This window comes from Podarcis liolepis, assembly GCF_965112155.1.
Source record: "Podarcis liolepis genome assembly, chromosome: 13".
In the NCBI taxonomy this organism is placed as follows: Eukaryota; Metazoa; Chordata; class Lepidosauria; order Squamata; family Lacertidae; genus Podarcis; species Podarcis liolepis.
Genome location: NC_139573.1, coordinates 3,669,909 through 3,696,348, shown reverse-complemented (window position 1 = coordinate 3,696,348; position 26,440 = coordinate 3,669,909). Strand labels below are relative to the sequence as shown.

Here is a 26,440-nt window from a genome sequence, read left to right as displayed (position 1 = left end):
CCTCCCTGTTGTGTTCGCCCCTCCCCGGTCGTTCAGCGCATGCTCAGACCCGAAGAATCTCTAATCAGTCCGCGCCTGCTCACTTCACCCTCCTGTTCCCCCCCCCCCCCTTCAGCTGGCGGTGTGTCTCTGTTTCTCGTTTCGCGCGTGCGCAACGCCGCCCTCCCAGACCCCCAACCTTGTCCGCATGCGCGGCTGTGTCCTCGCGCATGCCTCTTCCCCCACCGCCACACGCTCCAACTCCCGCTGCTTAACCGTCTCCTCCAGCGCTTCGACGCAGGCGCAGTGCGCTCCTCGGCGCCGTGGCTGCGTCTTCCTCGGCCTCTGATTGGACGCGGCCGCGCGCGCCCCCGGAAGCAGTCTGTGGCGCTGGGTCGGTTGCCCCGGAAGCGGACCGAAGAGGAGGACTACGGTCGGCGGCGGGGGAGGGGGGGAGCGCTTCCCCCCTAAAGCCGGTAGCGACCGTCAGCGGGGAGCTAAGATGGCGGCGCCCGCGGGCACGGGCTGAGGCGGAGGGCGGCGGCCCCTCGCCCGCCTCGCTTTCCCCTTCCCCCCTCCCCGGCTCCTTCCCTTCCTTCCTTCCGCCCGGCCTCCCTTCCCCGCTGGAAGCTGGCGGAGCTGGGCCGGGCCGGGGGCGCGGCGGGCCCCGCCGGCGGGATGATGCGCTCGCAGTGCCTGCTGGGCCTCCGGGCCTTCCTCGCCTTCGCCGCCAAGCTCTGGGGCTTCCTGCTGTACCTGCTGCGGCGGCAGGCCCGCACCGTGAGTAGCGCCTCCCCGACCCCCGCGGTGGCTGGGTGGGCGTCGCTTCCGGGTTGGAAAGAGCTCCGTGGGCGAGAGTGCCTCTGAGGACGTGCAGAGAGCGAGCGTTCCCTTTTGAAAGCCAGGCGCTGGCCCCCTTCCACGCGGGGGAGAGAGTGGGGTCGCCTCAAGCTGGGAATCCTCCTCGCTTTCCATCTCTCTGCCCTCCCGACCAGGGTGACCCTCCGCCAGCCCAACATAAGAGCCTAGGAAGCTGCCTTGTTGTCAGAACCATTGGTCCTCCTCGCTCGCTATTTGTGCTGACCCGCAGCAACTCTCCAGGTTGTCTCTCTACCTGGAGACGCTTTTTGGGGTTGAATCTGGGACCTTTCGCGTGCTAAGCAGATGCTCTACCTGTGAGCTACAGAGCAGCTACATACATGCTCCTTCTTTCCTTGAAAGAGTTGTTTCGAGGGGTGTGCGTGCATAGACAAAGATATTTGTGCGTACCTTGCCTTGTGCGTACCTGCCCAGTTCCATGGCCGAAGGTTTGGCCAGGGTGGAAGGTTGTAACAACTTCACACCTTGTTGAGTTTTACTGGGTATGGGTTTTACTGGCTTGTGTGAGTGAGGTCCAAGTGTAGAGCTGAGAATCCTGGCCTGGGGTTTGTACCAAAGCCTTGGCTCAGGTGTCTCCCCTTGCTGGAGGTACCCTAAAGTGATTGGTGTCTGATTGATGCCGTGGCAAACAGTTCAGATGCTGTTAAAATTGAGCTAGCGAGGAAATGCACCGGTTTCAGACTTTGCCGACAGTTCAAGTGCCTTTTCAAATTTGGCCCATGGTTTCTCAGCCAGTGGTTACAGTTTCTCACCGTTGACCCTGCAGGGGATGTTTTACTAAAAGTTTTGCAAGTGCCGTTTCAGCTTTAAAGAAAACGAGAAGTACCCTAAAAACACACCCACCCAGATAGTGGAGATAGTGAATAGCAGCAAGTGAACGTGTCACCAAGTTTAAAAGTGTAGTAACTTAACACTTCTGAAGTGGCTTCTTGAAAGCCAGCCTTTCCCAACTTGGTTTTGGAATATAACTCTCACCAGCTGCAGGAGAGTTACAGTTCAAAACAGTTGGCGCATACAGTGTTGGAAAAGGCTTCCTTAGGTCACAGCAGAAGTAGTTGATAGGAAAACAATGGGGTACCAAAACAAGGGGGGTAACTCTTCCCCATGAACCCATTTGGCCTTAGAGGAAGGGTATTTCTGAGATTGGGAGCTCAGTTGAAACAAAACATCAGGCCTGTCTGTTGAGCCTGAAATTCCTTTCCAAACTATACGTATGTAAAACTTGGTTTGACTGGTTAATGCACTTACAACGCTTAATGGTGCCGTGCAGTTTCCTGTTCCTTCAGCTTACAGCTTCATCAAGCTTCGGGTGCTTTTTCAGATATCCTTAGGAATCAATCTGCAGGTATTGCCACCTAATTTTCTCCCTCAACATCTTTAGATGGCCGTAGACTGCAGACCTCATCTTCCCTGTCGTTTGGCCAAGCTGGCTAGGGGTGGTGGGAGTTGTAATCCTCAGTGTCTGGAGGGCACCCATTTGCACTTTCTGCTTTACACTCCAGTTCAGTACACCCCTGCCCCGTATGTGAACTGGGACTGGAGGAAAAGGAAACTAGAAGCAGTAGGAACTACAAAACAGTTTTATTTGCAATTTCCATCCTGAGGTGTCACAATCTGCTTTTCAATCTGATTTCCATTATTTTTGTTTGTTTCAGATGATTTTGGAGGGTGGGAACAAGATCGGGGTCCAATGGTTCTATTAACAAAGATTAGAAGGGATTTGAGGAGGAGGAAACCAGGGGGCTTCGGTTTTCATGGAGACAGGAAGTGTGAAGCTTGAGATCCTGGAGATTTCAGTGTTTGGTTAGAAGCTTGGCTGCTCCTTTAGCTACAGCCATTGTTGTTGCTGTGTGTGTGTTTGTGTGAGAGAGGGACAACCTGTACCTAATTATGAAAGGTACAGCTTTCCTTCTCCTAAGTTTCTAGTGGGCCTCTCTGTTCCCTTCCTTGTGCCCCTACCATGCTGAGGACTGCCGGTGCAGTTCAAGTATTGAACTGCAGGTATCCAGGCTTTAGATGTGGGATTCTTGGGTGTAGGCCACGGTTCTATAGATCACTCCATCTTGGTTACCTTGTGTGTAAAATTGAAATAAAGCTTGACTGGGACAGTTGCAACTGGAGCATGAGTTGGTGGGGAAGCAGTCCTCTTCTCTTCCTTCTTGCAGGAGAAACTTTCACCACACTCACAGTTAAGCAGGTTGCCATGTTTGCACTTGAGAGTTTCAAGCCCAAACTAGACTGGTTCGTGAGCCCGTTTCTTTGACACTTGACTAATAAGATACTGTACTTGAAGGTGTGAAATATGTGGAGGGGTGTGTGTGTGTGTGTGTGTGTGTGTGTGGAGCAGCTCTGTCTAGATGCTGCTAGCATATGGCAGGGAGTTTATCACCAGGTGGTACACTGATAATTTTATATCCGTGTGGCTGGTTTCTACGGGTGTTGGTTTTGGATTACCGGTTTTGGGGGGGAAATGGGTTGGGATGTCACGAGGCGGAGGAGCTACCTTGAAGCCCTTTGGTCTCCCTTCTGGTCCTGGGACAGCTGCCGGGGAGGATTCTAGGAGTGCTTAAAATACTTGCCGTTCAAGATAGCTGTGGGGCACCAGGGATGCCGTGCCCTCACTGTGGCGTGTGTGTGTGTTCCAAAAGTTTGCTGTTGGCAGAAATATAAGGAAGCAAGTGCCGTGTGTGTGTGTGTGCCTATGTGACTCCCACTTGCTGTCTTTCCTTCCAGGCACAGCTACTGCTGGATAAGGCAGGATCTGCTCCTTGGGGTTAGCGGCGGCAGGGTGCTTTGGGAGAAGTCGCCCAATGAAACAGTACCTTGTTTCCCTCTGGTTCCTATTTAGACTGTGGGGAGTTGAGAGCATCTGAAGGGTCTGAAGCCCATTTAGGCTGCCTGCTCTCTGCTTTACCCCTGGCATGAGGATCTATTAAGCTTTGCCAAGCTGCTCTGTCCAGGCCCTGGACACAGAATTGACCTGTGCCCCCATGGACAGCAGTGAGTCCAAAATGACTCCCAGGCTGCGCACCTGGTCCTTTTGGAGCACAGTTACTTCATTCGGGACCAGTGAATCCCCCTGTCCCCCAGAAACAGTACTTCTGTCTTGTTTGGGTTCAACCTCAATTAGTTGACCACCATCCACACACCCCAACCGCCTTCAGATTATCCAAATGCACCCGATCCATCTGGTGGCTCCCCTGAGAGTAGCTGCTCCCCCCCCCCCCCCCTGCTGACTGGTGTTGTTGACCAACCTTCCCCAACCTAGTCCTGGCTTGGAGTGGTAGTTCAGGGTATCTGGAGTGCAGCAGATTGCCAAGGGTGGAGGGAGTCTAGTCCTGAGTGAGGCTGGGGGCGTTCTTCCTAACAGAAAGGTTGTGATTGGGAGTGTCGGTTCCCCTTCTAGGGGACCAAGGAAATGTTGGATTTTTCCAAGACAGCTCAGGAGTTTTATTTTATTTATTTTACTTATTAAATTTGTATACCACCCTTCATGCGAAGATCCCTGGGCGGTTCGCAACATAAACAAGCAAAATGAGAGCAGAAAATACATAATAAAAACAAGAACAAGATCAAACCAATAATTCCTCCCGTGGCCTGAACATATTTAAAAGACCATAGAATCAGCCAAAGCCCTGGTTATAGAGAAACAGCTTTGCTTGGTGCCTAAAGATATGTAATGAAGGTGCCAGGTGAGCCTTCCTGGGGAGAACATTCCACAAACAGGGAGCCACTGCAAAAAAGGCCCCGTTCTTGTGTGGCTGCCCTGTGGACCTCTTCTGGAGGAGGCAGATGAAGAGGGGCCTTGGATGACGATCACAGGGTCTGGGTTGGTTCATATGGGGAGAGGTGGTCCTTGAGGTATGTCAGGGAACTGACATCGAAGCGAGAGGCGAAGGGGAGGCTCCCAGATGATGCGGGCGAAGGACCCAGCAGTAGGGGGAGAAACAGCTCAGTAGAGGGGGGAGCCAATCAGCGCAACACCGGGGATAAAGAGAGGCAGACGGGGGAAGTGGAGAGAGGGCTCAGGGACTCTTCACTGGACATCAGTGAGGAGAGCCCAGGTCCTCCGCTACCCACGCCTTCCCTGCGCAGAAGACTCCCGCGCAGTGAGAGGAGGAGGAGACTGGGTGTCAAACAACTTTTATGTTGGAAGCGGTTCAAGAAACGCCCACTGACGGATTCTGCCAGTGACTGAGGCAGCCACCATGAGAAGGGGCTGCGCAGCCAGAGGGTTTAACAAGGCAAATTAACCGAGAAAGGCACCAGTTTACGCATGAGTAACTCATACCCATTACAAGGTATTACGGTCCTGACTTGTTTAAGGCTTTATAGCTCAAAACCAGCACTTTGGAGTGGGCCAGAAACTAATTGGCAGCCAGCGCAGTGTTACACACTCAAACCTTCTTGCTGCAGTGAGCAACCTGGCTGCCGAATTCTACACCGGCTGAAGTTTCCGCATCGTATTCAGAGGCGGACTTTTGAGGAGAGAGGGCAGGGAACAGTCACATCAGGAGAAATAATGAGAGTGGCTTGGTGACAACCTCAACCATCATACAATAGACAAGGCAACGCTTTTGCTGTTAATTTTAATACCCGCACTTCGGATGTTTCCTTTTCCTAGACTCCAGCGCTGAGCTTCTAGGAGCCTGAGCAAGGAGGGCCCTGGGCAGAAGTGGGCTTTTCCAGGTGCCACGTCAGAATTAGCACTTGAATGTTGAGGTCCAGGGTGAAATTTGTGGCGGGTGAAGCTGGGAGCTGAACGGCATGTTGTGCCCGGTTCTTGAGGAATTGTCAGGCTCATCTGGTAACCCAAAGAAATGGCTAGCAATTGACGCCAGGCCAGGCCAGGTGTCTGTCTGTCTTTCTGGGTCAGGCAGCCAAAGGCATCCTTTTCCACCTCACCTAGAGCACAAACCCAAACAGTGTGTGACATGGGGAGTGCAAAAGCCGTCTCTTTGTTCACTCGGCTTCTTTTCTCCTTGTTCCTCAGCCTCCCTCTTGGAAGAGAAAACTTACATGCATGCTGGCTTTCTTTCTTTTTGAAAAAATAACAACCCACTTGTCAAAACCAAACCCCAGAAACTTCCTTTTCACAACCAGTTCCAAAGCTCTGTCAAAGTGATGGTGGGGCTCTGCACTTTGAGGCCCCAGCGACTTGGAGAGGAAGTGGAGACTCTGGATTAGTTTCTCAGTCCGTCTTTACGAGAGCAACCAGGGGGAGTGGGGTTACTCTGCAGTGGAAGGTTGGATCTCCTTAAGTCCACCTGTGCCTCATAAACCCCTCCCTCCACCATCTGCTTGATAAGAGGGGGGAGGCAGAGGTGCCCCCCCAGAGGCAAGAAATTGGCTTCTTCCTGGATCACGCTCAAACCTACATGGGCTTCAAGGCCTGGACTCTTGACTTCTTCTGCTTACACCTCTCTGCCAACTTTTCTGTCTGTATGAGAAGATGATTTTATTCATGACATTTATATCCCGCCTTTCCTCCAAGGAAATGATTCTATTCTATGATTCATCACATTATTATTATTATTATTATTATTATTATTATTATTATTATTATTGGAGCCACCCAAGACCTTCCTGGTCTCTTCCAAGCACACAGAATCATAGAATCATAGAGTTGGAAGAGACCACAAGGGCCATCGAGTCCAACCCCCTACAAAGCAGGAAACACCATCAGAGCACTCCTGACATATGGTTGTCAAGCCTCTGCTTAAAGACCTCCAAAGTAGGAGACTCCACCACACTCCTTGGCAGCAAATTCCCCTGTCAAACAGCTCTTACTGTCAGGAAGTTCTTCCTAATGTTTAGGTGGAATCTTCTTTCTTGTAGTTTGGATCCATTGCTCCGTGTCCGCTTCTCTGGAGCAGCAGAAAACAACCTTTCTCCCTCCTCTATGTGACATCCTTTTATATATTTGAACATGGCTATCATATCACCCCTTAACCATCTTCCACCGCCCCCACTTTATCCTCCCAACAACCCTGTGAGGTAGCTTAGCCTGAGAGCAGTGTTAGGGATTAGCTAGGCGCCAGGCAAATTTTGCTACTGGCGCAGGTCCAGTTGCAACTATGCAGAGATTTGAGGGCACCGCGTTGGCAATCACAGTTTAAAAACCTCTGCCTTAGTCCATAGTTAATACTATTTCCATTCCACTGTGTGTTCCTCCTTCTTGCATACTGGGGATGTGAATTGTTGTAAGAGCAAGCTACAGTCAAGCAATGTAGTTGATATCGGAGAATCATAGCATTGGAAGGGAACCTGAGGGTCATTTACGATACGATAATCTTTATTGTCATTGTTCCATACAGAACAACAAATTGGAAAAATCTATGTAAGATATTCAAAAACCAACAAGCCTGCTATCCCAACTATCCCAGCCTGGTTAGCCCCCCCAAAACTCTGATACCCCATAATTGAATACAATATACTCCCATAGAGACTACCTTACACTGCGTTTAAAACCAAAATCACATTTGGATAGACACTTTCTCAGGAGGTTAGTCCTGGTCTTTATAACCCTGGACCTTCTTCCAGAAGGCAGGAGCTGAAAGAGATAATTTCCGGGGTGCGCACTATCCTGCGCTATCTCTGCAGCTTTCTTATGGCTCCTGGAAGCGTAGATTTGATCCAAGGTGGGAAGAGTGCGCCCAGTTATTCTCTCCGCAGTCTTTACAACCTTGGACAGCGTTGTTTACTGACGGCAACCTAAATTTAAGGTGCCATTTGGCACCCGGTTTATATATCATGAGATTTTAACACTGGCTGAGAGTGAGTGGCTGGCCCAAGGCCACACACAGCGGGTTTCATGGCTGCCTGGCGATTTGAACCCTGGTCTTCCAGCCAGGTACTAAGTCCAGCACTCTTAACCACTATGCCACACTGGCTGCCAGGTCAAAGCATAGGAAGGACTAGCTAGAGTGTTTCTCAAACTGGGGTGCCCGGCTGTGGTTGGACTACAACTCCCATCACCCCTAGCTAGCAGGACCAGTGGCCAGGGGTGATGGGAACTGTAGTCCAGCGACAGCCGGGGACCCCAGTTTGAGAAACACGGAGCTAAACTGTAGTATCTGCTGCCATGGCCCCAGATGGCCTCTCACCAAGTGTGTGTAGGAGAGAGAGAGAGAAAGACAAGGCAGGGCTGCCCCCACAATAAGGGTTTGGGGGGCCACGATGCTCCTTGATTCCCCCCCCCCCCACTCCACCCTGAGGTTGCTCTGTTTCCTTGCTGGGCCTCCAATCCTCACTCTCTCTCTCTCCTTCCAGCCCCCAGTTCCAGTGCCTTCTTCTGGGACAGGGGCCTCCTGGCCTCTGGCCGGCTTCCCAGTCGCAAGAGGCTGCCCTGGCTAAATTTAGGAGGGGACCACGTGGGGTGGGAGGGTGTTGGCCACAGACATGGGACTTGCAGGGGCCTGCCAAGGGCAGTTGAGGGGGCAGCTGTCGTGTGAGCGAGTGTGGGTGGGTAAGGAGCCAGGCCAGGCCGGGGGGCGGGGCGGGGGGCGGAAGAGAGCGAGAGACAGACCCCTGGGCCTGCGGCCATCTATGTGCCCTTGCAGAGGAGCCCTTTGAGGAAAAGCAGCAGGTGGGAGGCAAAAATAGATCTGGACAAGCACGAGATGAGGAGAGTCACCCCATTGGCCTCTCTGGCCCAGTGCGGGCAGCTCTGGCGGGCAGCTGAGACCTTACCTGCCCTCTGTGGCTGTTGGAGACCCTCCAAACCGGAGAGGGCTTTGGCATCTTCCCTGGCATGGGCTCTGAGCCCTCCCCATCCCATTTCCTAGAGGCCTCCTTTCCCCAAGAGATGCTCCAGGAGGCATCGTGGGAATATCCGAAGGCGTTTTGCACTCTCAGTGTGGAAATTCTGTAGCTAGGGGCCTTTTGTAAGAGGCAGGGCATTGCAGGGGTCAGCAAACTTTTTCGGCAGGGGGCCGGTCCACTGTCCCTCAGACCTTGTGGGGGGCCAGACTATATTTTGAAGAAAAAATGAACCAATGCCTATGCCCCACAAATAACCCAGAGATGCGTTTTAAATAAAAGGACACATTCTACGCCGATTCCTGGACTGCCCGCGGGCTGGATTGAGAAGGCGGTTGGGCCGGATCCGGCCTCCGGGCCTTAGTTTGCCTACGCATGCTATAAAGTGTCTGGAAACCAGTCCTGATGAGGGGCAGTTGAAGGAGTTGGGTGCGTTTAGCCTGGAAAAGAGGAGACTCACGAGAGGTGATTGGGACGGATCGGGCCCCTGAGCCTTAGTTTGCCTACCCATGGGTTAGAGTGCTGATCTGTGGCCTGGGAGACGGGTTCAAATCCCCATAAAAGAGCACTCTCCCCACTCTGTGGTCTCCAGCAACTGGCATTGAGAACCGTTCCTGCCTCATAACTGTGGAGGTGGGGTTGAGATTCTTGCATCACAGGGGGTGACCACACTAAGGTTCTATGATTCCCCAAAGGTACAGTGGTGCCTCGCAAGACGAAAATACAGTGGTGCCCCGCAAGACGAATGCCTCGCAAGACGGAAAACTCGCTAGACGAAAGAGTTTTCCATTTTGGAGGTGCTTCGCAAAACGAATCTCCTATGGGCTTGCTTCGCAAGACGACAATGTCTTGCGAGTTCCTGCTGGTTTTTTCCCCTCCCCCCCTTTTTCTAAGCCGCTAAGCCGCTTATCAGCTGATCCGATCAACAGATAAGCCGCTAATCCGCTAATCCATCAATGGGCTTGCTTCGCAAGATGAAAAAACCGCTAGACGAAGAGAATCACAGAACGGATTATTTTCGTCTTGCGAGGCACCACTGTGATCCGTTCCATGAGTCTCTTCGTCTAGCGGTTTTTTCGTCTTGCGAAGCAACCCTATTAGCGGCTTAGCTGATTAGCGCTATTAGCGGTTTAGCGGCTATTAAAGGCTTAGCGGCTTAGCAGCTAAAAGGCTATTAGCGGTTTAGTGGCTTAGAAAAGGGGGGGAGCGAAAAAAATCGCAAGACTCGCAATACTTTTTCGTCTTGCGAAGCAAGCCCATAGGGAAATTCGTCTTGCGAAGCGCATCGAAAAACGGAAAACCCTTTCGTCTAGCGGGTTTTCCGTCTTGCGAGGCATTCGTCTTGCGGGGCACCACTGTAGATGGCGGCATGTACAATTGTAGAAACGACTTCTGGAGTGTAATCCTTTCGCCTATTACACCGCTTTGATGATAGCTTCTGGCTGCGAAGTGGTTTGTTGATCAGTCAGACAGCGATCTGGCTACCTTCCTGGCCTCTGAGTGCCAGGCACCACCACCAGGTGAACTTCGTTACATCTGGAATGCAGTCAGAGCGTTTTGAGCGTCCAGAGGGTTTCACTCGCCTTGCGCCAAGAATCCTTCTTGAACGGCCTCCTTGGAGGGTGAGTCAGGGTTCTCCTCCCACTGGCTGGGACAGAGACTGGGGATTTCGACTTGCCTAAATGAATTTGCTCAGGGCAAAAGTGACTCTCTTAAGGCAGGCCTTTTGGTTCAGAGCTCAGTCCCTTCACTGCTCTCCGTTTAAGGAGAAGGCCCCTGGCTCGGTGGCAGGGCAATTGCTTGGCATATAGAAGGTTTTGCCCCCGGGGCCGCCTTCTGCTAAAAGGATCTCTGCCGGAAGGTGACGGGAACGGTCTGCCTCTGCCAGTCAGAGCAGGCGATACTAGGCCCCGTGGACAAATAGGCCAAACTGGTACAAGGCAGCTTCTTTTGTTCTGGCCCTTTAAAAAAAACAAATCCAAAGGACGGGAGGTCTTTTGGCAAGAGATATGAGAGGGAATTTGAGGGTGTGTGGGGAGGATACCTGAGAACTTGGAGAACTACGGGACCGCCTCTCCTGGTATGCCTCGCAGAGGACCATAAGGTCCATAAGTGACAACACTTTGGAGGTCCCTGGTCTCAAGGAGGTTAGATTGGTCTCAACTAGGGCCAGGGCCTTTTCAGCACTGGCCCCGACTTGGTGGAACGCTCTGTCCTAAGAGACTAGGGCCCTGCGGGACTTGACATCTTTCTGCCTGGCCTTTGGTTTGGGCTCAGTCTGACCCTTATGTTTCCCTCCCCTTATGATGTTGATCTATGGGCTACTTTTAAAATGAGGCTGCATTTTAACCTGTATTTTAAATTGGTCCCCCCCCCCTATTATGTTTTTACTGTAATTTTACTGGTGTTAGCCACCCTGAGCCCTGCTGTGGCCGGGGAGGGCGGGGTATAAATAAAATTTATTATTATTATTATTACGGGATTATCTGTATAATGTTTCCGCTGGTCCAGAATACTCTGGTGGCTCTAACTTTGGTTTGTCATTTGTTGCATTTATACCCTCTCTTCCAAGGTGGTGTATATGGCTCTCTCCCCGTCCCAATTTAATCCCTGCTGCAACAACCCTGAGAGGTAGGCTAGCTTGAGGGAGGCTCCTTTGGTCACGTCCAGTGAGCTCCTCAAATGTGTGGCGAACACACAGCCTGCTCCTTGCCCCATAAGGCCTTGCCCTGCCCAGTTCACCCAGCTTCTCCTTTCCAAGCTGCTTGGAGTGACACGCTTTTCCTGCTGAGCAGAATTCAGCAGAAATGAGCCCGTGGCCAGGCCCCAGTTCGTAGCGGTTTCCTTGGAAATAGGAAGAGGGGGTCGGCTTTCAAAACAGCTAAACGCCAGGTGCAAGCCTGGTTGCTGCGGGGTTTTCCTTTTAAAAAGTCCTAAACCTGCAAAGGTGGGAAGTGTCAGTCGCAAAGTTATCCTGGAGGCTGTTAGTATCAGCAGTGACAACTGCCTCTCTCACCTGGGCCTGGAATAAGCGGCTTGGTTAGGTCAGATAGCCTCTCTTGAAATCCAGCTCTTCTGGCCTGAGTGTCCTGCCTTCTGCATTGTTAGAAATTCATATGTATAAGTTAATCGCCAAAGGGCACCTTAAACCTCAGCTATGGTCACCACAAGAGAATGTCTAGGCACTATTTTGTCCATACAGTGCAAATTATTATTAATTTCATTTCTATACTGCTTTACAAGGGACGCAGGTGGTGCTGTGGGTTAAACCACAGAGCCTAGGACTTGCCGATCAGAAGGTCGGCGGTTTGAATCCCCGCAATGACAGGGTGAGCTCCCGTTGCTCGGTCCCTGCTCCTGCCAACCTAGCAGTTCGAAAGCACCTCAAAGTGCAAGTAGATAAATAGGTACCGCTCCGTCGGGAAGGTGAACGGCGTTTCCGTGCACTGCTCTGGTTCGCCAGAAGCGGTGTAGTCATGCCGGCCACATGACCCGGAAGCTGTACGCCGGCTCCCTCGGCCAATAAAGCGAGATGAGCGCCGCAACCCCAGAGCCGGTCACGACTGGACCTAATGGACAGGGGTCCCTTTACCTTTATACCGTTTTACATATATCTCAAAGTGGTTTACATCCAGTCAACCAATCCTGAATAAAATAAATTCAAGCATCAAGGAAAATATTTCAGATGCTTCTCTATGTGACATTTTGCTCCCCCCATATTTATTTACCCGCTTAATTTATAGAGCTGCCCCATAGCAGAAGGATTCTAGGAAGCCAGGGTGGTTGCAGTGGTGAGTGTGTCAGACGAGGACCTGGGAGTTCCGGGTTCGAATCCTTGCACAGTCCCGAGTGACCTTGGAGTCAGTCGCAGCTTCTTCACCTACCTCACAGAGTCGTCGTAGGGATTAACTGATGAGCGGGGCGAACCATGTATTCCTTGGATGAAAAGGTGGGAGATAAATGCAAGAAATGAGCTCACCTGCTTTAAGAAAGTTTGAGGGGCCAGCCACATGGAAATGTCTGTCGCTAACCTGGCGTCAAGAGATCTCCACGGGGCTGCAGTTGGACCAGTGCTGGTCGCAAAACGCGCCTGGCACCTGCCTAATTTCTAACACTGGCCCGTCAGGTGTTCTTTCTCGGCCACCCTTTATAAACTCACCCCCCCTTTTCCTGTCTCTGTCCGGCAGGTGATCCAGTATCAGACGGTGCGCTACGACATTCTTCCCCTTTCCAAAGTTTCACGGGAGCGCCTCAGTAAGTACATTGCCCCGTGGAGGGGGGGGGGGTCTCCCTGTTTCCCTCGCCCTGCCCCAGGCTCTCTCCAGAGCACTGGAAGGAGGGAGGTGTGTGGGGCACTGATCTGTTTGTCTTGACGCTCCTCTCCCCACCTCCACCAGACCAGGTGAAGAGGAAGATCCTTGTTCTCGACCTGGACGAGACGCTGATCCACTCCCATCACGACGGAGTCTTGCGGCCCACGGTGAGGCCTGGCACTCCGCCCGACTTCATCCTTAAGGTGAGCCGCTCTCGGGTGCGGGAGGAGCTGGGCGCAAGGGGCGCAGGTAGCAGGGGCTGGTTGGACGCAGAGGAATGGACCCAGAGAGGAAGGCTCAGAGCCCGGGGATTGGGGGTGGGATGACGATGAGTGGTCAAGAGCGAGGAAGCTGGGGGGTGGGGGGGAGGTGTGCGAAGCCGAAGGGGTAACAGTTCTTAGTGAGGTGGGAGAGAAAAAAAGAGGAGGGTGGGAGCCCAGGAGACAGGTGGAGAGTCCCAGCTCCTCTCCACCCTTGTCTCCAGAACCTGAAGAGGGTGGAGGAGAGGTTGACGATTCACACACTGTATTTCTTGGTGTATAAGACGCCCCCATGTATAAGATGCCCTGCTATTTTGGGGGACTAAACTTAAAGAAAATGAGGGGAGAGGGCTCAAAGGTGTTGAGCTTTTTATTGGGGGGAATTGCACACACGCCATCACCCCAGCAGGGCCGTTGCTAGGGGTTGGCAAAGTGGGCAGCCGCTCCCCCCATGCCACTGTGGGCAGGAAGCTCCCTAGAGCACGGGCTGCCAACCAGCTGGCTGGCAGGCACAGCTTCCCCTCCACGCCGCTGCGGGAAACTGCTCCCTAGAGCACACGCCTCCCGCAGCGACATGGGGGGGGGGGAGTTGCGCGTCCGCAAACCAGCTGGCAGGGGGCGCAGCTTCCCCCTCACACCACTATCAGTGTATAGGACGACCCCAGTTTTTCGACATGATTTTTGAGTCAAAAAACCTCGTCTAATACACGGAAAAATATGGTATATTGTCTCTGATTGCTTGGGGGAAAACCCTGGGGAGAGGAGGGGACTTTCGGTCTCTGCCACTGGTTTTCATGGAGGGAGCTGTTTTGCTCATTAGGTCTGAGCCTGACACGCAGCCAAGTCTGTGGAGATCCTGCTTTTTAGCTAACAAAGAGTTAACTCCATCTTTGAACTCTGTGGTTACTGACCTGCACACGCCAGTGACAGCAGGTGTGTAGGCTCAAGGGAGGAGGCGGCCCTCTTGGCCTCCGGAAGGTGCAGCAGGAAATAATAATAATAATAATTTATTATTTACACCCCACCCATCTGGCTGGGTTTCCCCAGCCACTCTGGGCAGCTTCCAACAAAACACTAAAATACAATAACCTATTAAACGTTAAAAGCTTCCCTAAACAGGGCTGCCTTTAGATGTCTTCTAAAAGTTTGGTAGTTATTTTTCTCTTTGACATCTGGTGGGAGGGCATTCCACAGGGCGGGCGCCACCACCGAGAAGGCCCTCTGCCTGGTTCCCTGTAACTTGGCTTCTTGCAGGGAGGGAACCGCCAGAAGGCCCTCGGAGCTGGACCTCAGTGTCCGGGCAGAACGATGGGGGTGGAGATGCTCCTTCAGGTCTACTGGGCCTTTGAGGCCGTTTAGGGCTTTCAAGGTCAGCACCAACACTTTGAATGGTGCTCGGAAACGTACTTATCAGTGAGTTGTCTTCACCAACCTGCTGATTTCGTGGTGGTGTTGGACTACAACTCCCACCAGCCCTAGCCACCCGGCTATTGTAGTCCACAGCACCAGGAAGGCTCTGGGCTTTATTTACTTTGCCAGGCTTTGACTAAAAGGCCTTCCTCTGTTTCCAGGTTGTCATAGACAAACATCCAGTCCGCTTTTTTGTACACAAGAGGCCTCACGTGGACTTTTTCCTAGAAGTGGTAAGAAGCTTGTGTGCGAGACTGAACCTTTTTTTATTTATTTTTATTGATTACAGTCGTACCTCGGGTTACATACACTTCAGGTTACAGACTCCGCTAACTCAGAAATAGTACCTCAGGTTAAGAACTTTGCTTCAGGATGAGAACAGAAATCGGGCTCCAGCGGTGTGGCAGCAGCAGGAGGCCCCGTTAGCTAAAGTGGTGTTTCAGGTTAAGAACAGTTTCAGGTTAAGAACAGAGCTCCGGAACGAATAAGTATTTAACCCGAGGTACCACTGTATAACATTGCCATTATTGTTATTATTTATTAAATCTCTAAACCACCCTTCATTCGAAGATCCCAGGGCGGTCTACAATATAAACGCAAAAAAATGCATACAGTGATGATGACAACATCAAAATACCCCCCCCCCCCGTTTAAAAGGCCATACAGTGGTGCCCCGCAAGATGAATGCCTCGCAAGACGGAAAACTCGCTAGACGAAAGAGTTTTCCGTTTTGGAGGTGCTTCGCAAAACGAATTTCCTATGGGCTTGCTTCGCAAGACGACAATGTCTTGCGAGTTCCTGCTTTCCCCCCCTTTTCCCCCCCTTCCTCCCCCTTTTTCTAAGCCGCTTAGATCCGATCAGCAGGTAAGCCGCTAAAAGCCTCTAAAAGCCTCTAATAGCGCTAATCCGCTAATCCTTCAATGGGCTTGCTTCGCAAGACGAAAAAACCGCTAGACGAAGAGAATCACAGAACGGATTCTTTTCGTCTTGCGAGGCACCACTGTAGATTGTTTAATTAATCAGTAGCCAGGCAGAAGAGGAATGTTTTTGCCTGGGACTTAAATATATGTGACAGAGGTGCCAGGCGAGCCTCCCTGGGGGGAGAGCATTCCTCAAGTGGGGAGCCACAGCAGAAAAGGCCCCGTTCTCGTGTTGCCACCCTCTGGCCCTCTTGTGGGTGGGGCATTTGAAGAAAGGCCTCAGAGGGTGATCTGTGGGTTCATATGGGGAGATGCACTCCAGAACTGTTTAAAACTTTATAGGTCAAAAGCAGCACTTTGAATTGGGCCCAGAAACTAATTGGCAGCCAGCGCCGTCGGACCAGGATTGGCGTTACAGGCTCAAAGCATCCTAGGTCCAGTGAGCAACCTGGCTGCTGAATTCTGACCAGCTGATGTTTCCAGACCGTCTTCAGGGGCAACCCCATGTATAACACATTGCAGTAATCTAACCTGAAGGTTACCAGAGCATAGACAACAGACGTTCGGCTGTCCCAGTCCAGATAGGGGCGCAGCTGGGCCAGCAGCTGTAGTGGATGGAAGGCAAAGGATCCAGAACAGGGGTCAGCAACCTTTTTCAGCTGTGGGCCAGTCAGCCAGCCCTCAGACCATGTGGGGGGCTGGACTATATTTTTTTTTTTTTGGGGGGGGGGGAATGAACGAATTCCTATGCCCCACAAATAACCCAGAGATGCATTTTAAATGAAAGCACACATTCTGCTCATGTAAAAAATGCTGATTCCCGGACCGTCCGTGGGCCGGATTGAGAAGGCAATTGGGCCGCATGCGGCCCCCAGGCCTTAGGTTGCCTACCCCTGATCTAGAAGGACCCCCAAGCTGCATACTTGCTCCTTCAGAGAGAGTGTAACCCCCCTCAAGAGCAGGCCACCTCCCATCCATCCAGTCTAGGAAACAGCCCACTAATAGTACCTCAGTCTGGATTGAGCTTCAGTTTATTGGCTCTCCTCCAGTCCATTACTGAGGCAAGACATCAGTCCAGCACATCCACTCCCACAGCTGCAGATGTAAAGGAGAAGCAGAGCTGTGTGTCTGCAGAACATTGCTATCCCAGCTTTCCTTCCAGGAGACCAAGACGTGCCAATTCTCCGCCCCTCTATATTTTTATTGTCGCAACAACCCTACAAAAAGTAGGTTAGACTGAGTGATAGCAACCGGCCTGCAAGTTCACCCCGGCGGGCTTCACGTGGCCAGGGCGGATTTGAACCCACAGCTGTGACCGCTGCACTGCCACTGATTCGCTGGGCGTGCTCCTCCAGTCCAGAGGGGGCTTTCCAAGCCTCTCAGCTTCACGCTCTTGAGCTGGACTATGTTGGGAGGCCTATCCTCTCCTCGCTGAGCTCCATGGAGAAACTGCCAAGCAGGTATGAGCAACCCGGCGCACTGCCGATGCTGAAGGACTCTGTCCTCCACCATGCCTGTCCATCAGCACCTGTTGACAGGGGCTGATGGGAGTTGCAGTCCAAAACGTGGGGAGGGTTCTAGCTCGGGGAAAGTTTACTTGGAGGGTGGTGTAGTGACATGGGGGCAGGGAGGGAGAGTAGCAGCCAGGGCAACTGGGAAGACATTGTGTTGTGTGTTGCCCACTCGCATCACCCGGAAATGTCTTGAACTTGGGTGGCCTTTCGAGTGTTGCACACGCCCAGGGATGGATCTTCCCAGAGCCAGCTCTGCCTGGGAGAGAAGGTGGTGTGCTAAATCCATTCTGTCCTGCTCCACCCTTGCCTTGTCTGGTTCAAGGGTGGAGAGCTGATCCCAGACCCGACTGGATCAGCCAGCCTTGCCTCTAATCGCCGGCACCTGTTTAGCCTAATCCGTGTTAATCCTGCTCAAAGCAATTCGTCTCAGCTTCTTTAGGGTCCCTTTCCTCATCACTTTCTCTCTTCTTCCTGGAAACTCGGAAAATTTGAAGCGGGCCCCTGGAGCTTTGCTTTGTTTACTAAGGCTAGTCAACATCTCCATCAAATCCAGGGAAGGGTGCAAAACATGGAATACATAAAAGCACATGCACCAACCTGGACGTTGCAACTGTCACCTGAGGTCCTGCGTCACGGGTGTTGCGGAGGGTGGCGACACAAGAACAGGGCCTTTTTTAGTGGTGGCTCCGCACTTGAGTAATGCTCTCCCCAGGGAGGCTTGCCTGGCGCCATCGTTACTTAGCTTTAGACTTGATAGTGGGAGGGCTGGCCAGAACCTGAGAAGCTGCCAGGGGGGAGGAGGCTAGGAAAGAGGAAGAGGTGTTCACTGAAAGCCCCCCAAAGCATCACAAGGGCTCTTGTTGCAGGTCGATAGGAGCTATGAGCAGCAAGCAGCTTCTTCCGTTAAGGGCTGAGAACGGAAGGGGGTGCTTCTGCAGGACTAATAAAGGGTGCCTGCTGCACTCTGCCTGGCTGTCGTTCTTTGGAGGGGCTGGCGTAATAACCGTGCCACAATCCGTTCATAAATTGCTTTTCAGACCGACAAGTTTTAAGTGATGCTTAAATGTACCGTATTTTTCGCTCTATAACACGCACCTGACCATAACACGCACATAGTTTTTAGAGGAGGAAAATCCGTAGGCATGCCACCCATAGGCATTCCCTCCATAACACGCACAGACATTTCCCCTTACCTTCTAGGAGGAAAAAAGTGAGTGTTATGGTGCAAAAAATACGGTAATCTGTATTGGGAGGGCATGGACGATTTGGGGAGATTAGATGGCGTTTCCTGAAAGTCTAATTTGGATTATGTGTGGGTGAAAGTTGCCCAAATCTGGGGCTTTCATCTGCCTGCGAGAGTGAAAGGGGCTTTTTGTGTGTGAAGGAGAAAGGGAGCTCCCGTCTGACTTTCCATTTCCTTTTCTTCTCCCCCTCCCACCAACTCAGGTGAGCCAGTGGTATGAGCTGGTGGTCTTCACGGCCAGCATGGAAATATATGGCTCTGCTGTGGCCGACAAGCTAGACAATAATAGGAGCATCCTAAAGAGAAGATACTACAGACAGGTGAGTCCTTGGCCCCTTACGGCTGTGAAACAGCCTGTGGAGTAGGGAGACGAAGCGTCCACCCAGTGGCTCAGAGGGAAGGCTCCCCGCCTCGGCTTGCTTGCTGCCAAATGAGTGGCGCACCTGGATGTTCTGACAGAAGGGTACCAGGTGCACTGGGGTTACCGTAGCAACGGCAGCAAGGTCGTGCGCTTGACTGGCTGAGTCGCTCACCCTCCCATTGGTTCAGGAATGCAGAGACGGGCATGATAGTCTCCGGGGCATTTCTTCCATTATGTGAGGTCCTGTCCTGATGCTCTCCTGCTTTGCTGTCAGGGTACGACTCTGAATCTGTCAGAGTCAGGGGAAGAGGCTGTGGGTTTTACACAGCAGCATCAGCTAGCAGGGTGATAGCATTAGCGGAGCTCTCCGTACATAAGCATCTTTACTTCAAAGACCAGAAGAACTGTATAAAGTCCACAGTGGCATTTAGCTTTGCCTTGTGCCTGGAAATAATGAACACTTCGAACAGTGCGGGAGAAGAGATTTCCCCTTAACTGTGGGACTCTGGAAGAAGCAGTTTCTGCTGGGAGCAGGAAATCTCTGAAGACTCGGCTGGGGCTCTTCATCTTCTGTGATGGATTGAGGTTTGGTGAACTTACCAGCTGACTTCCACAAGTCACCCACCCGCCACCACTAAGCTGCAGCCCCGCCCAGTTTAAGAGAGGGTTGTTCTTTCTGTCCTGTGTGTAAACATATCCCCCCCACCCCCATTTCTCTCCTTCCAGCACTGCACTTTGGAGCTGGGCAGTTACATCAAAGACCTTTCCGTCGTCCATAACGACCTGTCCAGCATAGTCATCCTGGACAATTCGCCAGGAGCCTACAGGAGCCATCCAGGTAGGGTGCTTGACCCGCTGTCCCCTTTGAAAATTGGTGGTGGGTGAGGGGTGGTGTCCTGTGCCTTGACCAGTGGTCTGCTTGCTGGGTGAGGGGCTGCTCTCTGGAGGCCAGGGTGTCTCGTGGTGGGCCTGCTGTATCTTCCTCCTTTTTTTTTTATATAAAATTTTTATTGGTTTTTCACAATTAAACACAAACAATACACAATACAGACATACAAACATATAAACATATAAACAAACATGTATACTTTCAAATCCTTTTTTTCTTAAACCTTACTTCGCCGACTTCCCCGTACCTCCCCTTTCTGCATCCCAATTCCCACATTTGTTTCAGCAAATCCTCCCCCTTAATATTATCTAATTTTCCCTTGTTCTTTTCTTTTACTTAATCTTTTACAGCTGTAATCCCCTGTTCTCTATAACCTCAACATTTTAGCACTCATTAATTTTACAGTGTTTCTTAAGGTAAATTTTGAATTTCTTCCAATCTTCTTCCACCGTCTCTTTCCCCTGGTCTCGGATTCTGCCAGTCATTTGCTGTATCTTCCTCCTTGCTCACTCCCGTCCCCGGGGACTTAAGGAACGAGCCACTCATTCCCACAGGAGGGCATGCCATTTTAGGGGGTGAATTCTTGCAGATATATTCAGCGAGGCATCTTAAAAACCCGCTTCCGGGTGTGAGGAGTTTAAGTCTGCTATTCTTTTTGTACTTGGTAAGTCTATGTTCGATTAAAAAGCTCACAAACTGCTTTCGGTAAACCAAAGATTTTTAATTTTGCCTTCTGAAAATGTCAGGTGATGCAGTAAACATTTTTAGTTTCTCTGCATGAAACGTAATCCTCCTAAGCGTACTTGTAACCATGAAACAACATCAGGAAGTAATGAGATCAGTTAAGAATTGCAAACAAGACGTTGCATCCCTGGACATCAGCCACAGACTTCTTGGCCTCTGATACACGCCTCACGTTCCTCATGAGTTACACCCTACCTGCTGACTCTGTGACTTGTTTCACGCGCTTCGCTATAGACCGAGATGACAAGGCCATTGTGAAATTTGCATGGGCTTGCTAGCGAACTTACTTCCACTGTAGTGAGTTTACATGTTAAAGGAGGTTCCTATAGCCTGCCGGACCAGTCTGTCAGCTCCAACAGGGATGAAGCGCTGGGGTTGCTGGAAAGCGCCTTCCTCGGATGTACACCAAGATCTCCTCCCGGTGTGTCGTCATCTTCACACCTCAAGTCACCGATCTTTTGGACACCAGCTGTCGTCTCCTCACGGTCATCTGAGCACAAGAGCGTCGTGATTATCATTTTGCTAAATGCATGTCGTGCTGAGCACTGGAAAGTTGTTCAAACAGCATCCACCACAGCCTTCTTTTGCAGCCTAACTCTCCTCGACAAAATGTGAAGTGGGCCTTCCACCCAAAAGTGTTCTACTTGGATGTTGAATCAGCAGGTGTAGTACATGCAGACAATGCATGTATGTCTTAAATCGCTGAGGGTTCTGCCTTTAAGGCCATGTTTTGAAACCCGTATGCGACAAAGCCCGTTTGCTGTTGTTAACCACCTTGAATGGCTCACTGGACCCATTTCCCTGCCCTTATGGCCCGTGTGATCCGATACCTGTGCGCTTGATCATTAAACAGATCCTTTACGACTTTGCCACTCAGTGAAGTAAGAGGCTCTGCAACTGAGAGTTTGGTGCATGGAGGATCGATTTCAAGTTCCGTAGCAGTCTGTAGCATCTTGCCAATGTTACCCGTCTTACTTGCTTGTTAGACAAGGTCTTCCATCGAGTGCTGCGGTCATAGAATCATAGAGTTGGAAGAGACCAGAAGGGCCATTGAGTCCAACCCCCTGCCAAGCAGGAAACACCATCAGAGCACTCCTGACATATGGCTGTCAAGCCTCTGCTTAAAGACCTCCAAAGTAGGAGACTCCACCACACTCCTTGGCAGCAAATTCCACTGTCAAACAGCTCTTACTGCCAGGAAGTTCTTCCTAATGTTTAGGTGGAATCTTCTTTCTTGTAGTTTGGATCCATTGCTCCGCTTCTCTGGAGCAGCAGAAAACAACCTTTCTCCCTCCTCTATGTGACATCCTTTTATATATTTGAACATGGCTATCATATCACCCCTTAACCTCCTCTTCTCCAGGCTAAACATGCCCAGCTCCCTTAGCCGTTCCTCATAAGGCATCGTTTCCAGGCCTTTGACCATTTTGGTTGCCCTCCTCTGGACACGTTCCAGTTTGCCAGTGTCCAGTTTGTCAGTGTCAACACTTGATCAAGTGTTGCAGGGGTAACTTGCTGGCGTGGAGGGCACAAACCAACCAGATCAGCTTACGACCACGCTTGACCTCTACAGCCCTCCGAGCCGGTGTTAACAATTGTAGAATTGCCTCCAACAGCCTGCAAGCTCAATGCCCTCCTTCATGAAACCCACAAGATTATCAGCAATATCTTCAGCTGGTTTTGAGTGAAGTGGTAGAGATGTCTTCCACCCAGCTCCCCTCTCACAGAATACCGTATTTTTCCGTGTACATCACGCCCCCGTGTATAAGACGACCCCTATTTTGGGGGACTCCAAATTAAGAAAATGGGGGGGAGATTACCATGAGTTGTTGAGCTTTTTTCGGGGGAGGGAGTTTGCCAAAAACCACTCATCCACCTGACCGACGCTTACAATTGCCAAAGCCACCAATCGTCCCGCTCACCGCCAATCGCCCACACAGTTGCCACAACAGGAGGCAATCAACAGCAGGCCTTACCACAGCTACCAATGACCTGCCAAATCACCACTGAAAATCTCCTGCTCACGGCTGCAATCAATTGCCCATCACCTCTCAGCACTATCTGTGTATAAGATGACCCCCAATTTTTAACATTATTTTTAAATAAATAAAAAAACATTGTCTTATACACGGAAAACTATGGTAATTCTGTTCTGGGGGACGGCTGATCTGAATTGTCCAATTTCAGCATAGCATTAGTTTTATTTTGGCAGCCGTCAAAGAAGATGAAGTCAATTTCTGAAGAAGTGTGCATGCACACGAAAGCTCACACCAAGAACTAACTTAGTTGGTCTTTAAGGTGCTACTGGAAGGAATTTTTTTATTTTTGACTATGGCAGACCAACACGGCTACCTATCTGTAACTCAATTTCACCCCTCTGACAAGAGATAATCAAATTCCTGATCCAGGGATTTCATCACTTTTTCTTGGGCTCTTGACTTTATTGCGATCATCTGAAAGTCTCTCGTCTTCTTCAGTGATCAAACCAGCAGCGGTGATGGCAGCTGTCGTAAACAGACCAACATCATATCTGATGCTCTGCGTAGCAACATTATGTGTTTCCAATGTGTTGCACTCCATCTTGGTTTTCCCAGTGCCCATTCATAACTTCCGTCATGTCCATCTTGGGCATCGGCTATTTGTTCTTCATTTTCACCAGCTGAGAAAATTATTTCATTTGATGGTATTGAAGCATCCTTAGTTCTCTGCTTCTATTCAGCAAGCGTTCTTCTCTCGTCTTCCTGCCACTTCCGCTTTCCGGAGTTGTCTGTTACGCTCAAGCAGATCCGGCAAGCCAATCTGATGTGGTCCAATAGAACCAGTCTTCTCTGGCCTTTAAGGATTTGCATCGCGTTAGGGCACGTAGCATCTTAAAAAGCAGAGACATCACCTTGCCAACAAAGGTCCGTCTAGTTAAAGCTCTGGTTTTCCCAGTAGTGATGTATGGAAGTGAGAGCTGGACCCTAAAGAAGGCTGATCGCCAAAGAATGGATGCTTTTGAATTCTGGTGCTGGAGGAGACTCTTGAGAGTCCCATGGACTGCAAGAAGATCCAACCTCTCCATTCTGAAGGAAATCAGCCCTGAGTGCTCACTGGAAGGACAGATCCTGAAGCTGAGGCTCCAAGACTTTGGCCACCTCCTGAGAAGAGAAGACTCCCTGGAAAAGACCCTGATGTTGGGAAAGATGGAGGGCACAAGGAGAAGGGGACGACGGAGGACGAGATGGTGGGACAGTGTTCTCGAAGCTACCAGCATGAGTCTGACCAAACTGGGAGGCAGTGGAAGACAGGAGTGCCTGGCGTGTTCTGGTCCAGGGGGTCACGAAGAGGCGGACACGACTAAACAACAACAGGGCACGTACAGTTAGCGGGAGCTTCCTTTTTGCAACCAGCATTTTGCCGGGCAGCCAAATTCATTGAAACAAATTACACCTATAGTTGCGGGTGCAACTATACGTACATTTTTTTCACAATTTTAAAAAATAAGGTATCCTAAGGGGTCATCTCTTTCAAACCCTTGTGATGCAGGAATACGTTGTAAGTGTTCTCTGTTCAGTCCCCTGCAGTGCTTGTGCATTGGGAATAAGGCAAGGTAAAACTCTACTTTGGGATTTGTGTGTGTACGCACGCAAAAGATTCTTTGGCCGTACGAGCCCCTTCTGTATCTCCCCAGCAATCTTAAGTGGTTCGACCCAAAGCACAGGTTTGGTCAGAGGGGGTTAGGGTGTGGTTCAAGCGCAGTGACGGTTGTGTTTGTGTGTCTCTCTCTCTCTGTGCGTCCGGCAGATAACGCAATACCTATCAAGTCCTGGTTCAGCGATCCCAGCGACACGGCACTTCTCAACTTGCTCCCCATGCTCGATGCCTTGAGGTAAAGCTCTGGGGTGGAGCTGGGAGGAGAAAAGGGAACGGGGATTCTTTGGGTGGTTCTAGGAGCCCTGCGCCTGTGTTTTTTGTAAGAACATAATAGCCTGCTGGATCTGTTCAACGACTGGTCTAGCCAACATCCTGTTCTCACTGTGGCCAACCAGATGCTCCAGGGAAAACCAGCGAGCAGGATCCAACCGCAAGAACCCTTTCCCTTCCTGCGGTTTCCAGTACAGTGGTGCCTCGCAAGACGAAAAGAATCTGTTCGGTGATTCTCTTCGTCTAGCGGTTTTTTTCGTCTTGCGAAGCAAGCCCATTGAAGGATTAGCGGATTAGCGCTATTAGAGGCTTTTAGCAGCTTATCTGCTGATCGGATCAGCTGATAAGCGGATTAGCGGCTTAGAAAAAGGGGGGAGGGGGGAAACCCCGCAGGAACTCGCAAGACATTGTCGTCTTGCGAAGCAAGCCCATAGGAAATTCGTTTTGCGAAGCACCTCCAAAATGGAAAACTCTTTCGTCTAGCGAGTTTTCCGTCTTGCGAGGCATTCGTCTTGCGGGGCACCACTGTAACTGGAATTCAGAAGCATTGCTGCCTCTGACTGTGAAGGGAGAACATAGTCATCCTATTGGTAGCCCTTCTCTTCTTTTAAAGCCATCCAAGCTAGTGGCCATTGCTGCCTCCGGCGGCAGGGAGTTCTACAACTGATTGTTTGAGTTGCATTTTTCTGGATGATTTCCAATTCTACGACGGCGTTTTTGAGCAGTGGTGACCCAAATTTGGTGTTCCAAATGCGGTCTCCTCCCCTCTGGTGCAGGCTGTTGAGTCTGCTTGTCACTTTGCGTGTGTGCGATATTTATTGCCCTAGAACTGGTTGACGTGCGGGACCAAATCCTGTGGAAGATAAATAATAATACAGTGGTGCCCCGCAAGACGAATGCCTCGCAAGACGGAAATCTCGCTAGATGAAAGAGTTTTCCGTTTTGGAGGTGCTTCGCAAAACGAATCTCCTATGGGCTTGCTTCGCAAGACGACAATGTCTTGCGAGTTCCTGCGGGTTTTTTCCCCTCCCCCCCTTTTTCTAAGACGCTAAACCACTTATCTGCTAAGCCGATAAGCCGCTAAAAGCCGCTAATAGTGCTAATCCATCAATGGGCTTGCTTCGCAAGATGAAAAAACCGCTAGACGAAGAGACTCACAGAACGGATTCTTTTTGTCTTGCGAGGCACCACTGTAATAATAATAATAATAATAATAATACATTATTTATATCTCACCCTCCCCAGCCGAAGCCAGGCTCAGAGCTGCTAGCAACAATAAAAGTAACACAGCATTCTAAAATCAATTCCGAATAAAATCAATTCAGAATAAAATTCATGGCAACCATTGGGCTAGAGTTCTGTGAGGATTACCAGAGGAGGGGGTCGGACTGTGCCTTGGCCAAAGATGCAGGCCTTGCGTGGCTCTTACTCTGTCTCTCCCCCGCTTCCTCCTCCAGGTTCACAGCTGACGTGCGGTCGGTTCTGAGCCGAAACCTGCACCAGCATCGCCTTTGGTGACGGTGGCTCCTCCTTTCTTCAGGGCTTGGCCCGCGACCTCTGCCTTATCCCGCCATCGTGACCCCCCCGCCTTGGTCGCTTGGACTCTGGCGAACGTGTCCGGACTCAGCCAACCAGGAGGGGAGGAGCTGGGAGTGAGCCGGCCGGCGCCCCGCCCGCCTCTCCCTGCGTCAGCCAGCTGCGCCGCTGACCACCGCCCGCCCGCCGGGGGACTGGCCAGGACTCTGCAGGGCAGCAAGCGGGGCTGGCGCCATTGGCACGATGGCACCAACTGCTTGGGGGGGGGCAGATGTACAAGAAAGGGGGTGAAACAAGCCAGCCGCACGGAGGAGTGCGACGGACACTTTGAGACGAGGCTGCGTTTTCTCATTTTAAAGACCGAGCTCCCTGTACAAAGATCTTATTTTCCTTTGTTTTCATTTCTTTTCCCTCCCCTTACGCTCTTGATAAAGAGAGAAGCCCTTTCATCTAAGGCCATCTATTTTTTAGATGATTGACAGGCCTGGCTTAATTTCTCCACCACCCCCAATCCCAAAGTCTTGTCCCCTTTTTTTGTGGAAGTAGGAGTGTCCCTCCCCTTTTTCTCCTCCATTGGAATTGTGTTGAGGAGGCCACTCCTTCCAATCTGCCCCTTGTTTTATTTTATTTTTGACTCTTTTTGGGGGGGCGGGGAGGGATCGAATGATGAGATATTATAGCCTTGAACTGAGGTGGAAAAAAAACAACAACCCGACAACCCTAAA

At 51.0% G+C, this 26,440-nt stretch overlaps 1 protein-coding gene and 1 long non-coding RNA gene across 2 annotated transcripts; one reads left to right on the top strand and one right to left on the bottom strand.

Moving 5' to 3' along the window:
- The first annotated feature begins 363 nt into the window (after positions 1–363).
- Positions 364–26,440, top strand: CTDNEP1 (CTD nuclear envelope phosphatase 1). The gene is made up of 8 exons (XM_083472869.1): positions 364–759; positions 12,807–12,873; positions 13,017–13,135; positions 14,764–14,835; positions 18,483–18,599; positions 19,367–19,478; positions 24,060–24,144; positions 25,637–26,440. The coding sequence occupies exons 1-8, from the start codon at positions 658–660 to the stop codon at positions 25,695–25,697; spliced, it is 735 nt and encodes a 244-aa protein (XP_083328995.1). The 5' UTR covers positions 364–657; the 3' UTR covers positions 25,698–26,440.
- On the bottom strand, positions 20,236–22,505 carry LOC310692251. Its single transcript, XR_014518678.1, has 2 exons — positions 21,760–22,505; positions 20,236–21,279 (listed from the first exon to the last, which is right to left on the bottom strand). It is a non-coding gene; the product is annotated as an uncharacterized lncRNA (long non-coding RNA).